General features: G+C 38.1%; 2 protein-coding genes across 2 annotated transcripts in view; both read left to right on the top strand.

Annotated features, from left to right (window-relative positions):
• LOC102224258 (RNA polymerase II elongation factor ELL2-like) overlaps positions 1–6,805 on the top strand; it is a 31,549-nt gene extending 24,744 nt beyond the window's left edge. The window contains exons 8-12 of the mRNA XM_005808535.3: positions 638–1,112; positions 2,438–2,489; positions 3,446–3,617; positions 3,756–3,800; positions 4,385–6,805. Of these exons, the coding sequence (XP_005808592.2) occupies positions 638–1,112; positions 2,438–2,489; positions 3,446–3,617; positions 3,756–3,800; positions 4,385–4,495 (855 nt within the window). The 3' untranslated portion in view covers positions 4,496–6,805. The remainder of the gene's footprint in view (positions 1–637; positions 1,113–2,437; positions 2,490–3,445; positions 3,618–3,755; positions 3,801–4,384) is intronic.
• An 849-nt stretch (positions 6,806–7,654) lies between these two features.
• Positions 7,655–15,744, top strand: wdr93 (WD repeat domain 93). The gene is made up of 15 exons (XM_023332556.1): positions 7,655–7,711; positions 7,922–8,011; positions 8,233–8,434; positions 8,970–9,034; positions 9,155–9,233; positions 9,312–9,397; positions 10,096–10,180; positions 10,324–10,450; positions 10,647–10,708; positions 11,551–11,871; positions 12,776–12,983; positions 13,074–13,134; positions 13,242–13,398; positions 13,469–13,637; positions 14,815–15,744. Exons 1-15 carry the CDS (start codon positions 7,694–7,696, stop codon positions 14,936–14,938), a joined length of 1,854 nt encoding a protein of 617 aa, XP_023188324.1. The 5' UTR covers positions 7,655–7,693; the 3' UTR covers positions 14,939–15,744.
• Positions 15,745–15,787: the final 43 nt, after the last annotated feature.

Below are 15,787 nucleotides of genomic sequence, written 5' to 3'. Positions count from 1 at the left end.
ACTAAATATTTAGTTTGCGGCTAAATATTTAATTTGGAGCTAAATACTTACTTTTCAAACTAAATATTTAATTTGCAACTAAATAAAACGGTAAATTTGATTTGTTGCACGGTGCTACCTGAAATCTTAATGTCGTTTTACATGAGCAGCAGCCATATTGGATGCTGAATTGTAAACCTGGGTTGGCTCGAAGACCTTCGACTTTTCCAGTCGGTATTCCGACTCTTTGTTTGTAATTATTTTCCAAGTACAAATGTAACTCATCATTAAACTAAAACAAGTCTCAGTTGGGGAAAAAGGATCTTATTACGACATAGCATTAACATCAACAGAACAAGAGTTAACAGGAAACGCACCATTTGTGTTGTTATGACGCATCAAATTTAAAAGTTTCAATGACGGTTTTCACTGAAATGCTGCAGTCATGTTTGGGTAGACGGGTTCCCTTTAATACTTTATCACTAAACAAACCTGACTTGATAAACACTCGTTTCTTTTTTTGGCAGTGTAATTCAGAGCATTGGAGAGGTTGTAGCGACATTTTGTATGTAGGATTGAAGGATTTTTCTGAGAATGTTTCAGATGCAATTATTTTCTCTGTTTTGTTTTTCCATTTGCTGCCCTTTTCTTCCCCTAGAAACGTTCTTTACCCCTGGACTCACAGGAAAAACTGGCTGCGAAGAGGCAAAAACTTACAGACCAAAGGCTATACCAGTCTGCGGCAAAAGGACTCGCAAACACTAAAGGAGCACATGATAATGCAGCTGTGACCTTTGACCCCAGTCTCATCTCCGTTGCTGAACCTCAGCTGATCGGTGGCATTCCTGGTGACCCCTGTGGCCTAACTGTGGCCCACGGTGGCTTTCCTTTCGACCACGGCCTGTCTGACGGACATATTTCTGAGAAAAAAGAGCAGGACGCCAACGTTAACAAGCTGAAAACGCCGCAGGGCGACTCTGGCTGCACTCAGCAGCAACTCCACAACAGCCAGCACAGAAAGAAGAAATCTAAAAAGCACAAAGAAAAGGAGCGGGAGAGGTTAAAAAGTGACAAAGGAGCCGAATGGCTGCAGTCGAGTCCCGATCTCAAGCAGAACCCAGAAAAACTTGACAGTAAGTCCTCTTTCTCTTCTTCTTGTTTTTTTTTTCTCCATATGTTTTTCTTTAGCTCATTTGCATTGTTTGTATTTTGCTTGCAAGCAGTATTCTTGTAATTTTGACTGAGCATTGTACCTGTTGCCACATTGTCACAGTCTGACTTTTGGAGGGAACCCCAAAAAGATGAATTTTTTGTGCATACTGTGCATGTTTTACAAGCCTTTCACTGCATACTAAAGTCGAGCATGTGCTGAATTATTAACATATTGGCCGATTTGTATTAATTTAAACTACACTCAAATACTTGAAAATTATTCTCTTTTTGGAAGCACAATGGAGCCATCTACCAGATTTTTTTTTAAAACAACCCCCCTTGAATTTGCACCTGCAAATGCGTAGGCCTACTTATTAGGTATGTTGCAATAAGTGATAATTAAATTAATTGCATGACAAATTAATAATTCTCATTTGCATGATTTTGTGTTTTTCTCTTTTCTCTCCATTTCTACCAAAGACTGAATGGCTAACGTCTTCAGTCTGGTGGATTGGTCTCAACCAGCCATTTTATATGAAGGACAACTTTGTCTAGAGACTTAGTAATTTATTTTCAACATTTATAAATGTAGCCCAGTTGCAGGGTTAATTGTTCTTTAGAATTTAAAGCTTATTGAGATTTGAGAATGTGTTCTTACATGTTTATGCCATTATCATTACATTACTTAAAAATGGTCTCAAAACAATAACATTGTTTATCGCGACAACTTCTGGGACAATTTATCGTCCAGCAAAATGTGTTATCGTGACAAGCCTACTACCTATTATGTTCTGTAATTTACATGATTTTTATTTATTTTTTTATTATTCTGGGATAGGGCACCGAAACTGGCTCCAATCCAGAGGCCCTTAATCTTCTAAATCCGGCCCTGGTCAGAGCTGTTGTTGCTGCACTTAACATATGAGTTTAACCACAAACGCCTGAAAACGGATGACCAGAGAGAGGGCTCTGAGGTTATCTGACAGCAGCATGGGCGGTGTGTTTCTGCTGTATTATCTCTTGAGCGTGGCAGTGTTTGCTCCCCTGAGCCAGCCCCTCGCTGTCTTCTGTGGCCGAGTGACTCAGAAACGGCTCCAGCGGAGCGGGAGGTCCCCCGACACCCAGGAGCTTTTATCCCGTCTGCGCCGACCGAGACGTGCGGCACAAGCACCCTGGCGCTCCGCGGTTCTCAGGGAAACCAAAACGCAGAGCTTAGCGTTCGGACGATAGCCGAGCCTCGTGTCGATGATTGCACTGACTCAACTGCAGTTGATTGAATTTTCTTAATCTCGTGTGTTTGCTGCAGATCCTGACAACACAAGTGCTGCGGCCTCCGAGGAGAAGCCGGATTATATGCTGTGAGTGTAAAAAGGATGTAAAGTAACTGATCTGTGTGCCGTCTCTGCTGGTAAATGTTGTTTTCCGCTGACGTTAACTGGACAAAAAACAGATATTATTAATAGAAGGTGTGTTTTTTGTGATGAGTCATAAGCTTATTGTGGAATTTTCAGGACTGTCTTGCTGCCACCTTGTGGCAAACTAATGCACTGCAGGAGAAGAAAAGCAGATCTGAGGAACAACTTTAGAAAACAGAAAAAAAAATTGACAGCTAAGGCTTTGTACAAACGTAGCCAGGTGTTTATAAAAGAAAAATCTGCATCATATTGTTAACAAAAGTAATATCACACACCCGCGATCAATTTCAGAAAAGTTTTCATCCACATAAACTCACACAAATATCCCTCTGAAGCTTGTTATAAACATGCCAAACACATAGGGGGCAGTGTAGTGCAAAACTATAACCTATCAGCCAATCAGATTGCTTCACAACAGCCACAACTTCCTGTTAGAAATTAAACATGGTGCCAGAAAATTCATTTGTGTGGAGATATAAGAAGGTACTTTTAAATGACTTATTAGAATAAGAAGTTAATAAAACTCAAGACAATGTTCATTGGGAATTGTGTCGAAGCATAATGGCGCATTATTTGTCGCAACTCTCTCTGTTTTCCCATGTTCATACACACGCAAACACAATTACAGAGTTTTCTGAGATCTCCAAGGTTTTATAGATAATTGTTTTTAGCGGTATAAAACTGATATTTTGTGTGAATTTTAGGCCAAAAGGCAAAACAATTTATCAGTTTTCCCAAAATACCTTGCTGCTTGTGGACTAGGCCTAAGATTAAAATACAAACAAATTAACATTTGAAGCTCATTTATTCCTTAGAACTTCCACATCCATGCTGTCATTTTCACCTCACAGCTTCACTTCCTCACCAAGTGTGTGTCGGGTTTTGTGATGTCGTTGCAGGGCGTACAGCCCCATCTCAAGTTTGGAGCAGCGGCAGCGATATCAGGAGGATTTCTGCACAGAGTACGACGAGTACAAAGACCTTCACTCCCGGATTGCTGCCATAACTCACATGTTTGTTCAGCTGGGCTCCAAGATCAAGACTCTGTCTCCTGGCACACGGGAGTATAAGGTGCATATCTACAGCTTATCAGAAACAAGGCCAAACATCACATCTATCTATAGAAACAGATGTGATGTTTTGTACAATCTAAATCAACTGCAATAAATTGGCAATTCTTTTTGTTTGTTTGTTTGTTTGTTTGTTTAGACTATGGAAGACCAAATACTGGAAAAGTACAGCAAGTTTCGGAAGGTAACGGCTCTTAAGTGCTTAGGTTTATGTTGGATTTGTACATTTCTTGTTGCTCTACTTTTGTAAGATCTTTGTTTCTAGCAAATTTCTAAATGTTACATCTTAATAAGCTTTGAAAATGTACAACTTCTATCAAATTTCGTCACATTTCACCCATAAGCATCAGTAAGAAGGAAGGCTACAAGATGACAGACCAAGACGAATTATTTGCAATATTTGCCCTTATGTATGACGGTTAATGTGACTTTTGGTTTCTCACCAAAGCGATCATAGACCATAACTTGACATGGAGTAAAGTTGAGGCAGCAGTGTAGTAGAAGTAGGAAATACTGCCACCTGCAGGTGGGAGTTAGCGCTCACTTAAAATCAATGCTTTTGACAGTTTTTGCTGAAAATTTGCAATAAACTTCACAATTACACAGTAGAGTGAAATTGTGCGGCAATATGTTGATTTTGCACAAATTTCCACAACTGTGGAATTGCAAAACCATGAAGGGGACCGATTGATGTACTTTAAATACAAATGTGTGTTTTCTGTATAGATTTACCGAACTGTCCTGACTCGCTGTCTCCTTCCTCCACAGAAGTTTCCAGGCTACCGGGAGGAAAAGAAGCACTGCGAGTATCTTCATGAAAAACTGTCGTACATCAAACAGCTCATCATCGACTATGACCTCTCCAAGCCCTCTTCATAGCATTCGTTTGCTTTTGTTTTTTGTTTCTTTTAAACCGTCAACTTTGCATACCCAACATGAGTGTCAAAACATTTATGCCAGTGACATAAACGGCTTTGAAAGGAGACTTCAGCTTCCTCCACACACTTTTGCTAAAGCCTCAGACGATTCTCCAGAGTTCTCGTAATAAAACTGAGCGAAAAACCACTGGAAGGTATTTGGTTGGAATTTTTTCAATGTAGTTTTTGACCTTAACTTATTTACTTTGCTGAAATCATTCCCTTTATATTTTCTTGTACTGCTTCTGTTTTGTTTTTGTTTTTTGGGGGGCGGGGGTGGAGTTGTACTTTTCATTCCCCTAAACATAACTAATTGTAGCGGAAGTCATGGTTTGAGAAATAACCTTGTCTGGAGTAAATGGGAGAAGCAGCCCACATGTGAGCGTAAACGAATCAACTTCATTCGTTGCTCACAGTTTTTAATGCGTTTTTTTTTTTTTTTTTAGCTTTTGTCAAAACGGTGAGTCACGGTGTGCCGGACTTTTTCACACTTTGTCACAACAGTGAACTTTGACATATTGTATTGGGATGACATGCCACAAAGCCATGCATAATTGTGAAACGGAAGGAAAAAAGATACATAGTGTATTTTTTTAACAAATGCAGTGAAAACTCTTAATCTGAAGAAAAACATTCCCGCAGCATGATCCTGCCACTGTCATGTCTTAAGGTTGTTCAGACTAATACTCAGAAATTTCAACAAAGGCTTTTTTTCTGCCTATTAAGGCTATTTTATATTGTTGAACACTCGTTTTATTACTATTCCACTTCGTCCTGCTTTAAACTTCCCTATGACATTCTCCATGACCTGGTCTTCATGACGCTGTTTGGTCACTACCTTTCTCTGACAAACCTTTGAGGCCTTCACTGAACAGCTAGAGGAGATTTTGTTTACTAGAAAAGTGACTTCTAGAGATGTTTGTTTGCACTGGAGTTTATTTAGGGAGGGCAGACCACGTTTGATCAGATTTTATTTCCTTAAAGACTATAAAATTATATGTTACGTTATGTTGCATTGCGTTACGTTATGTTGCGTTGCTTCTGTTTAAATCCCAATGAAATGCATTGAGGTTTGTGGTTGCAGTGTCACGAAATGGAAAATGGCTTCACGTTTGTAAAGCCAGACTTGTAGCCGAACTGGATTTATCTTTTTGACGAGATTAAAATGACGACATGTCACTTTCTATTTTATTTAGATTCCCTTTGAAGAGAACAGAAAGGGCTTGGTCGATTCACTGTAACCAACATCCGTGTTGTCTCCAAAATGCACTTATGTTTAAAGTATTTATTAACCGCATTCCCCTGTCTCTGGAGCAGCTGATGGTAAATGGACCAAAATGCCTAAACTAGCACATCTGCTGAAGTATTTCAATCTAGAGAAGAAAAAAACCTTCAATTTTTTTTCTTTTTTTTTCCTTTTGCATTGAACTACTGACATATTTATTTTTTAACCTATTTATCTCCGTCCTGTGACATTAGTCATATGAGCTTTGAAATCAACGTGTTGATAGGCATGCAGCCAGGGAAAGATTGAAGAGCATCATCTCATTTACTCCTGTCCTCAGGTTTTCTTGCTTCTATTGCCTTTTACAGATTGCGTATTGATTCCAGAATGATCCCTGCACAGCAGATTCATATGGCCTTGGTTTTTTCTTTCCCCAAGACGGAATCCGTTTTGGCAGCAGTCGCTCACTATTCTTGCACCTTTTTTTAACTGAGTGTCATCATGTCAGAGACAAAGAAGCCTTAATGTGAAACGTTTGGACGTCGAGGTTTTCAGACTGCCAATATGACGAAGAAGAAGAGGTCATTATACACACACGTATCAATCTGCCTTATTTTACTATCAACACTTTATTAGGGTTCATTAGGTACTAACAAAATAGTAATAGTCAGTAGTTCATTTAGACATGAGAAACTACCGTCCTCATCTGTTTCATTTATATCCCCTCTGGTACTCAGGGGTCCTCATAAATAAAGTAGATATTTAAGTATTTATCATCAGGATCAATGTTATGTTTCATAAATCTGTTTTTATGATATATATATATTTGTTTTTCTGAAGCATTAATGTAAAACCTCCATAATGATTTCCCCTCCCCCCATTCTGGATAAGTGTTGATCATTTTCAGGGGACCAGTGTGTGCTGCACAGGTGCTGAAAGAAGAGCCTGTCTTGAGGAATCAGAGGAGAGACTTTGTGCATTTACCAATGTTTACCTTCTCTTGTTCTGGTATGAAAATTTCAAAAATAAAATGTTTGAAAATTTAAAGTCCTAATTGCCGTAAGTCTTTTACTCGCCCTTTAAGTTTGATAAATGTGTTCGTCTTCTATCCATCTTGAATAATGTCGGGGTTTCTATTGCTGAAGTTGGAACTTCATCACAGGGTGCACACTCACACACACTTACTAAATTTTAGAGAGACCAATTAACCAAACATGTCTGAATGTCTGGAGGTTGTATGTACATCTGTGTGTGATTTGAACCATTTGAAGTGGGAATTTATTGCATTTTCAATACATTTTGCAAGAAACTTTGTCAGGCAGTTTCACCAGTTGTAATTGTAAAGTTATATATTTAAAAAAATAATAAGATGTTGAATGACTTAAAAACTACTGCTCACATTTCCATTCACTGAGGTTGAGCTACATTTCTGTTTCTGCTTGTGCAGACCTTGGTAGACATACCTCAAATGACCAAAAAAAAAAAAGTGGTTCTAGTATTGACATAAGGCTTGAATAAAACTAGATTTTTACATGTAAGACTGTTTTTAAAACCACGTATTACTATTATTCCACTTGGTAAATGCGCATTACGTGTCTAAATGATTAAACATTATTGAATAAGTGAAATTTTGTTGGTAGGAAAGAATTGAAAAAAGTAAATACGTATTTTTATTTTTTAAATTTTTTTTTACTGTGTTTATCAAATAAAATAATTTTTTAGGTGACCCTTTCGGCCAAATGATCCGAATCTTAGAAACGAGCCGAAATTCCCATCTCTAAATTCAGCTCGAGAAATACGTTACGTCTTTGCTCCAAATAGTAAACATTATCATCCGGGTGCTCAGCCTCGGTCATAAACCGGCACGTGACTTCTGCTTGTCCCGGGTTGTCATGACAACTTCCTAACGGCGCTATTCAGGGAACTCGTTTTAAAATGCTTCCAAAAACAAAGGTAAAACTCATAAAGACATTATATTATTTATATAATGACAGACAGCTTAATTATCTCCGGCCTTTAACCATTGCTATGATGTTCGAAGCCTGTCAAGTTGTCCAGTTTGATTTTTTTTTTTTTAGCGTCAAAAGTAAATTAGCTTAATATGCGGTGTGTGTAAACCTACAATGCAAGAATAATTATTTTTATTATGTACTGAATGCTTAGGATACAGCGGAAATGCTAGGAGCTGGCAAAGAGGACGCCAGACCAGAGCCTGTACTGGTCCCTTTTCTAGAACTGACCGGTGTGGCGCAGGTACAGTATGAATCAGCAATCAATATTATTGATTAAGATTGAAACCGTCCCTATAACCTGTATTACACAGCAAATCACGTAAAGATGTAGTTTTTTTTTACTTTTGTTCTAATATCTGTATTAAAGCGGCATTTAAAGCTCACAAATAGGACATGCTTTCTATTCTGTTAGACATAGTTAAGCAAGCCTTTCAATACTTTCCAATTGTGCCTTTGCGCCAGCTTCCAGAGAACACCAACTGTCTGACGTGCACAGCAGACGGCAGATTTCTAGGCTTGGCTCACACTCAGGGCCTCTCTGTGTGGTGCGCTTCCTCTTTCACCCGGGTTGCGGAATGGCTTCAGTCACAGCTGGAATTGATCTTCATCCAGATGACCAGAATGGCTGAGATGACCTATCTGCTTGGGACCGTGGATGACATGGGTAGAATGCCTCAGACCTGCAACTAATCTAATGCTAAAATCTCCATTCCTCCTTATCAGTTATTGTACCTTGCAACAAAAACAAAGTATCCACTCTTCTTAGTATTTTTTCTATTTTCTGGCATTACTGACACATATTTCAATGCAATGCGATAAACAAGCAGAAAGTTCAAATTCCAAAAGCGGAAAGTAAACAGAACCTGGGTTTTCAATGTTTGTTTTTTTTACAGATAAGAGAGTTTCTATCTGTGTTTAGTTCCTAGAAATAAAATCCTTTACAATGCCTTATCTGGGTCTGTTTGTAAATCGCATTGAAGTTTGTGTTATAGTTTGACAAAATATGAAAAAACAACTATAATTTTGTAAGACACTGTAGCAGAGCATTTTCGTCAAATTAATATATTTCTCAAGGATTAACATGTACTGAGAAATATAACTCTTTACTGATTTAAAAAAGAATCTTAAAATGTTTTCTTCTATAGAAAACAGACAGCTCTTAAAAAAACCAGTCAATATCTATGCGTTTTATTCCCCAGGTGTTGCCAGAGTGTTTGGATTTCACTCAGACGACATTCATCTTCTCAGTATTATCAACATAATGGTGGGTATATTACTTCCAACTAGATATCACTTTGTTGTTTGCTAGCTTCTTTTAGGACATAGTTCCCTTATACTACGTAAGCAAAACCGAGTTAATAAGAATAAATCATTTGTCAAACAGGAAGATGTCACTGTAAGAAGCATTTTTTTGACATTTGACCTACATGAAGGTGGGCATTATGGAGCTGCATCAGTAAGCTGTAAGTAACTTCTTTCATAGCACGAACACATATGATTAGATCTTTACATTAAACTGCTGATTTCATACATCTTTGTAGGCAATGGTGTAGTGTGGCTAGAGGTCTATCAGTTTCCTGTAGAGCAATGGCTGAGAGAGCTAGAGATGGTGTCATCACAAAAAAAGGTAAAGACCAATGATCTGTTGGGACCTTGGCTATGTTAGGTATATTGCAAACTCTTTATACGTAGTACGTATGTAATTCTCCTTTGTCACGAGAAAAGCAACTATTAAACTTCTTAAAAAGTCTGATCTGGACACCTAGATCTAACCAATGCTCTTCTGACACTTTATCAATAAATTTACTCCGTATGTACAAGAGACGGAAGAAGTTCTTCAGTTCTTATTGATCACTGAGACAGCATTGGTGAAATGTTTAAAGTTTAAACAATATGTCTTAACAGCGAGGCAGCAAAAACATCTGCGTTGGTTTTAGTGGATGAGATCCTGTACGAGGTTCCACAGAGCTCTGTTGTCGAGATGTTTTCATCCAATGTTCTCCTCCTGGCCTAAACTGAGCAGCATTGCGAAATCTCTCACCATTTCTATGCAGATGACGCACAACTTAATATTTCTGTCCCTTAATGAGTGTGTGGGTCAGAATTTACTCCAGGTTAATGCAGAAAAGGCAAAAGTCACTCTAGAATAGCCTAAGGTCTATGAAGCATCCAAGAAACATAGGTATAGGGCCTGTATTTGAACATCCTCCGTTTTTTTGTTACTAAATCAGCCTTCTACTGTTTTAGAGACATTGGTAGAATGGGCTCCACATGACTTATCGGTAAAAGAAGTCACACTTTTCAGACACTTTATCAAATCCTCAGGATGAAAATGTAACCGAAGGATTGGACATAAAATGGTCTCCATTTACACTGATGATGAAAATCTCTCCACCTACACCTCCAACGGGTAAAAAAAAAAATCTTTTAAATGTTTTTACTCATTAGAACTTGGATCCACATCTGTTCTTTTGGACTTCCGCGATTTAAACACTAATTAAAGCCTAATTAGTACATGTAAGCACATCTTACAAGTTCTTTGCTGATTTGCAGGAAAGCCATTGGACTTTTTGACACACTGTTTGACTGTCGATATAATCAGAAGCAGCCGCCTTCACAAGGAACAACCCTCCTCCAGTTCAGATGCTGCAACAACAAAGAAGACACACGAAAGCCCGAGGTGCATATAGATCGAAGCTAATGCGATTAGAATCAGACTGCTACTCTCTTTTGTAAAGCTGGTTTAAATTTAAAACAAACACATTTTAAAGGCTGCTGGGAAAAAGCAGCTTTTTTATGCTTTTGTGTCATTTTTATCGGGCTGCAAGTCTTGAGACTCTAACGATCGTCCCTTTCTGCATTGTCTCTTCCACCAGTTGCACTCAGCACTTTCTCCTGCCTTGCCGTGGGCCAACTGGGGACAGTACAGAAAACCCAGGTTTGGAATTCAAAGGGTACTTTGTTGCATTCTGTAATAGCTGAACACTGTGATTTATGCAAAACAAAAGAGAGACATTCACACGCATTCATCATTTTGTGCATGTCATGTCCTATCTGTTCTATTCTTTTTGCGTCTCTGTCAATTATTAGTCACTAACATCGGTGTTGGCCGTTGTTAGTGAATTTTGAACACATTGTTATTGTTCCGATAAGTAAAATTGGGCTAATATTAATAATCGATTTAAGAATGCACAAGTTTTCATTTGCAACGGATTTTTTCGAAACTAAATAGCAAAGAATGAATAAACACATGCAAGGTCAAATATCTACAAAACCACCTGGAATAAAATCTCACTAAATCTTTCATTGCAAGTTGCAAAGTAGCCAAGAAAAATATGTACAGGGCCTGTATTTGAACATCCTCCATTTTTGTTGTTGTTGTTGTTGTTAAATCAACCTGATATTATTTTTAGAATATTTGACTGCTCTCTCTAAGTTTATTTAAATTAGTTGGTTTATTAATGTGAACCAAGCTTTTAAGAAAAGTGCCAACATTTTTGGATAGGGTTGACGGTGAAGCAACTTCAGACGATAACCTATTTCATCGATGCTAGTTAGCACTCAGTTCTCGTGACAGTTCCCTGCAACATGCTAAGGAAAATTTACCTTCAATTTAGTTGAAGTGCATGCATGTATGATTTTAGACCTTTTTATTGTTATTCTATCCTGAAAAAAAAAAAAACAAATCCACATCTATTTACAAAAGCTAACCCCCAAAAAGATCATGAATGCACCTGTTATTAAAACATCAAATTGAAGCGAACATATCCTTTTTCTCAGCGGGACTCCCTGTGGCTGTCGCCGTGTGGTGGAGCGGATCCACTAGTCTCCTTCAGTATTTGCTGCAAAAAACCCCAAAGAACAAATCAGGAAGAACATCTAATTATTTATGTATTTTTAAATATTCAGAATCGGTACGCCTTGTTGTAATAAAACACTTTCTTTTTCGTTTGTTTATTTTTGAAGCAGATGTGACACCCATGCCAGAAATGCTGTGGCCAAATGCGAAGGAAATCCTCTGCTCTGCTGTCAGCAGATGTACTTACTTGATCGCTCTCGGGCTCAAGGATGCTATGGTGTGCATCTGGAACAGGCAATCTGGTGAGCACAGCTTACAGAGAATCTCTAAGAATATGATTTATTCACCTGATATGCTGGAGAAAATTATGGCTTATTTTTTAGGTACTCATTTTCAGGAGTAGCTGTTTTATTGGAAGTGAAGTTGCCACAATGGCACATTCATGGACATCCAGCCATCTTTAGCTTTAGAGCTAAACTCAGACGTCTGCCATTTTGTTGACACGTGACAAATTTCTGTTAGTTAAATGTGCCATGATTTAAGCCTTATTGTTGAATTTCAGAAAAGCGTTTGATGCTGTCAGTCATCGAATTTTTGGTTCGAGGTTGTTTAGTTTTTACGACGGAAAATTAGAGCCATGCTAAGAAAAAATTAAAATAAGAAAATAAAGAGAATTAAGTCATAAAATTGCAAGACATAATGTTTGGAGTATAAATCATATGAGCACAAAGCTATAATATTAAGAGAATAAAGTCATAGTATTTTGAGAATAAAGTCATAATGTTTATTCTTGTAATATTATGACTTTATTCTCAATATGCTATGACTTTATTCTCGTATTATTTAAACTTTATTATCATTCGAGTTTATTCTCATAATGTTATCACTATATTCTCATAATATTATGGCTATATTCTCTTAATTTTAGTTATTTTTTATTTTGTAGTTTAGCCCTAGTATTCCACCATAAGTTTTAACTGACTGACTTACTTGATTGCCTTAACAGTTAAAAAAAACAACCTAATCCTATAACCCTAACCCTACCCTGGTTAATATTTTCTGAATGACTCAAGAGGTTTTGTTTCTTGGTCTGATAATTCACATTTTGTTATAGACTAGACATGTTTATGTTTATGTCTTAAGTAAAGATTGGGGACTGTAGTTAGTAAAATATTTCATTCTTACTTTGTCTTTTCTTCCCATTAGGAGCCCCGGTCTCAATTGTTCTGGTGCCAGGAGAAACCAGTGCCTTCTCCAGGATACAGTTTGTTGACAACTGGTCTGTTCCTGCTCAGGACTGTGTCACTGTGGGCACAGAACCGGTCAGAATGCTGACGTCGTGTAAAAACGGAGCAATTTACATGGTGACTGCAGGACTAGGCATGCGGTCCAGCTCCATCCAGCTCTTCCAAAGGTTACCTAAATGTTACATATTTAACATTTTCCTACAGAAACAAAATAAATGTGCTGTGTTGACACCTTTACTTTCTATTTAATATCACAGACCAAAAGACAGCAGGGATCTCCCGACTGTTGCTATACCTGTGCCTTTCCTGCAGGCTGTGGTAGGAACATATAATCTGTTGGATGACAAAAATGCATCATTTTTCAACCAATATTATTCCGGACTGCTGTATCGATGTACTGCTTCTATTTTTCTTCCTCAAACTAGTCACTTATCATGCAAAGAAGTGGAAACATGTTCCTGACAGAAGCCATCAGCAGAGAAACCGTGTGCTACCTGACTCTTCCGACATCCCACCAAACCGCTTCACTCTACAATCCTGTTTACACGCTAAATGCCGAACAGCGAGCGCTGTTCATACGAGGTGATTATTACGATCCTGCGAATTGCCTAAAAGTCATTCCTGTAGCTAAAGGCTTTCATTTGTCTCCCAGGTGACCAGGAAACCAGTAATTTGTTGGAGAGGCGAAACCAGAGTCAGCTCTTTGTCTTCTATTTCAGTCAGTCTGACATCATTAAGCCTCACATTGATTGTCCCAGACAGCCAACAGCACGTCACCATGGTACCCTGGAGGAAATCTGCAACGTCTATCTTGAGCAAAGGTTAGGACTCCAGACAGTAGCCGATTTGTCGATTGCCACCGTTGATCTAAACGGAATCATTTTCTGCTGTTTTTCACAAGACCGACGTTTGTGACTTTACCACATTTCACATCGTTGCTGCTTGGTAATTGTGGTCCACTCTGTTTATATTTAAACACTTTGGAGTGTCTTCTTAAGATTGAAGTCCTTGTTTTTTGACTAGGCCACTCCTGAACCTTCATGTTTGCTGGTGTGGTTTGAATATTTGTCCTGCTGCACAACCAAAGTGGGTTTGAGCTTCACTTGACGGCTGGACGTTTCCATTCAGAATTTTCTGGCTGAAAGCAGAACTCCTGCTTCCATAAATTTATGGCAGATGTAATGGAATGAACACCTTCAAAAAACAAAAAAGTTTGTTTGTCTCCACAGAATGTTTTCTCAAAAGTCATCAAGATGTTCTTGGCAAACATGAGAGGGACCTTTGGGTTCTTTCTTTTTTTGGTGGTTTTAACTTTAGGACTCTCCTATGCGTGCCATTTCTGCCCAGTCTCTCTTTCTTATTACAGAATCCTCATAAACACTGACTTTAGTGCGGAAAGTGAGGCTTGCATGCTGTCTGTCCTTACGAGTTAGACGTCGATGTACTTACAGAGTCGTTTTGGTCTGAAGGTTCACCCCTGCTCTCTGGTTCTTTGTGGATCATGACTTTCCGTGTGATTTGACGGAATCCCAAGGCCTTAAAAATGACTTTATAACCCTCAACAAAGTCGTGTGTAGACTTTGTTTCTCGTCTGCTCTTGATTTATTTTCATAGTGGGGAAAGATGTGTCGATTGTCTTTAGATCTTTTAGCCTACTTCATGTTGACAGGGGCTATTTAAGTCACTTTGAACAGGTCAATTTAACAAGGAGCTGATTTCTTCACATCGAGTCAAAATGGTTTGAATACATTTTAGCGAAGAAAGACAAAGTATTGGTCTAGTTTATCTTTGTCTGATTTTACAATCATTTGATGGTCTGAAACATTAAAGTGTGACAAAAAAACCCCCAGAAGGACTCCGTAAAGGGGCAAACATTGCGTCACAACTCTGTACATACACATATATACAAATGTTTACAGATTTTATTCCCAGAATGAATCGGAACAAATAGTATCACATATTTACGCTGTAACTGCTTTCTCCTGTTTTTCCTCGCAGAGCGCAATCTGTGGATGACAGGAACAAAGCTCTTGAGCAAACATGGGGAAAGATGCAGAAAACCGCGTCGGCGTTGCAGCGCACACATCGGAGCCACAAACATCAGAAGAATCTCAACAAATGAGTCACTGATCGGATATGAAATATGATATTTTTGTTCCTTCAAAGCCACCTACTTTTGTTTCTCTGTTCTCAGCACTTGTTTCAACTCAGTAGCAGGACAGGAGCCAGCAGCTAGTCTGAATCAGACACAGTGGATGCGTTTCATTTGTAGCTGCTGACAGATTAGAATTTACAAAACGCTGCTCGCTTTCATAAAGCGTCTCTTTTAAGAATAATACGGCTGGAAAAAAAAAAAAAAGGATTGCATTCCTGAAGCTTTGCTTCACGTTTAGTATCAGGGCTGGGCGATGCGGCTTAAAAATAAAAACTGATTTATTTTTTTTTTATTCATGCAAGATTCAATTTCTGATTTTGTTAGATGTTTCTTCTGTGCTCTCTTTTCTACAAAAGGAAATCACAAATGACAGGAAATATTGTCAAAAAGTGGCTTTTATTTCAGTCATCCTTTCTGCGAGTTGAATGACGGAGTGCTATGGCCAGGCTACGAGACTGCTTGTCTAATTTAAGAGGAGATAGCAGAATAATATTGCCAGAATAAAGATGCAATTTTACTAGAAAAACATCTTAAAATTACGAGAAAAAAGTCCCTTAGTAAGAAACAGTCTCAATACATTTTTTTGTTGATTTTTGTGGTGGAGTACTCGCAAAATGACGGCTTTGTTATCCTAATATTGTAACTTTGTTCTGATAATTTTAAGACTTTATTCTTGTATGATTTCGCCTTTATTTTCTTATAACTACGACTATATTCCTGTAAACTTAACACTTTATTCTCGTTAAAAAAAATACATTTTCGCTTGACCTTTGTATTTTGTCGTAGAGATGACCTGAATTCAAAGTCCAAATAAAT

The sequence above is a fragment of the Xiphophorus maculatus genome, chromosome 4, assembly GCF_002775205.1.
Source record: "Xiphophorus maculatus strain JP 163 A chromosome 4, X_maculatus-5.0-male, whole genome shotgun sequence".
Lineage (NCBI taxonomy): Eukaryota > Metazoa > Chordata > Actinopteri > Cyprinodontiformes > Poeciliidae > Xiphophorus > Xiphophorus maculatus.
The sequence above is the reverse complement of the archived record's forward strand: the minus strand, read 5'-3'. Positions and strand labels throughout refer to the sequence as shown.

What these genes read in the sequence shown, in the direction of transcription:
- wdr93 (XM_023332556.1), top strand. An exon ending in AACTGACCGGTGTGGCGCAG is followed by an intron (nt 8,012 to 8,232) that starts GTACAGTATGAA and finishes CCTTTGCGCCAG; the next exon opens with CTTCCAGAGAACACCAACTG. An exon ending in TCAGTATTATCAACATAATG is followed by an intron (nt 9,035 to 9,154) that starts GTGGGTATATTA and finishes TTTGTCAAACAG; the next exon opens with GAAGATGTCACTGTAAGAAG.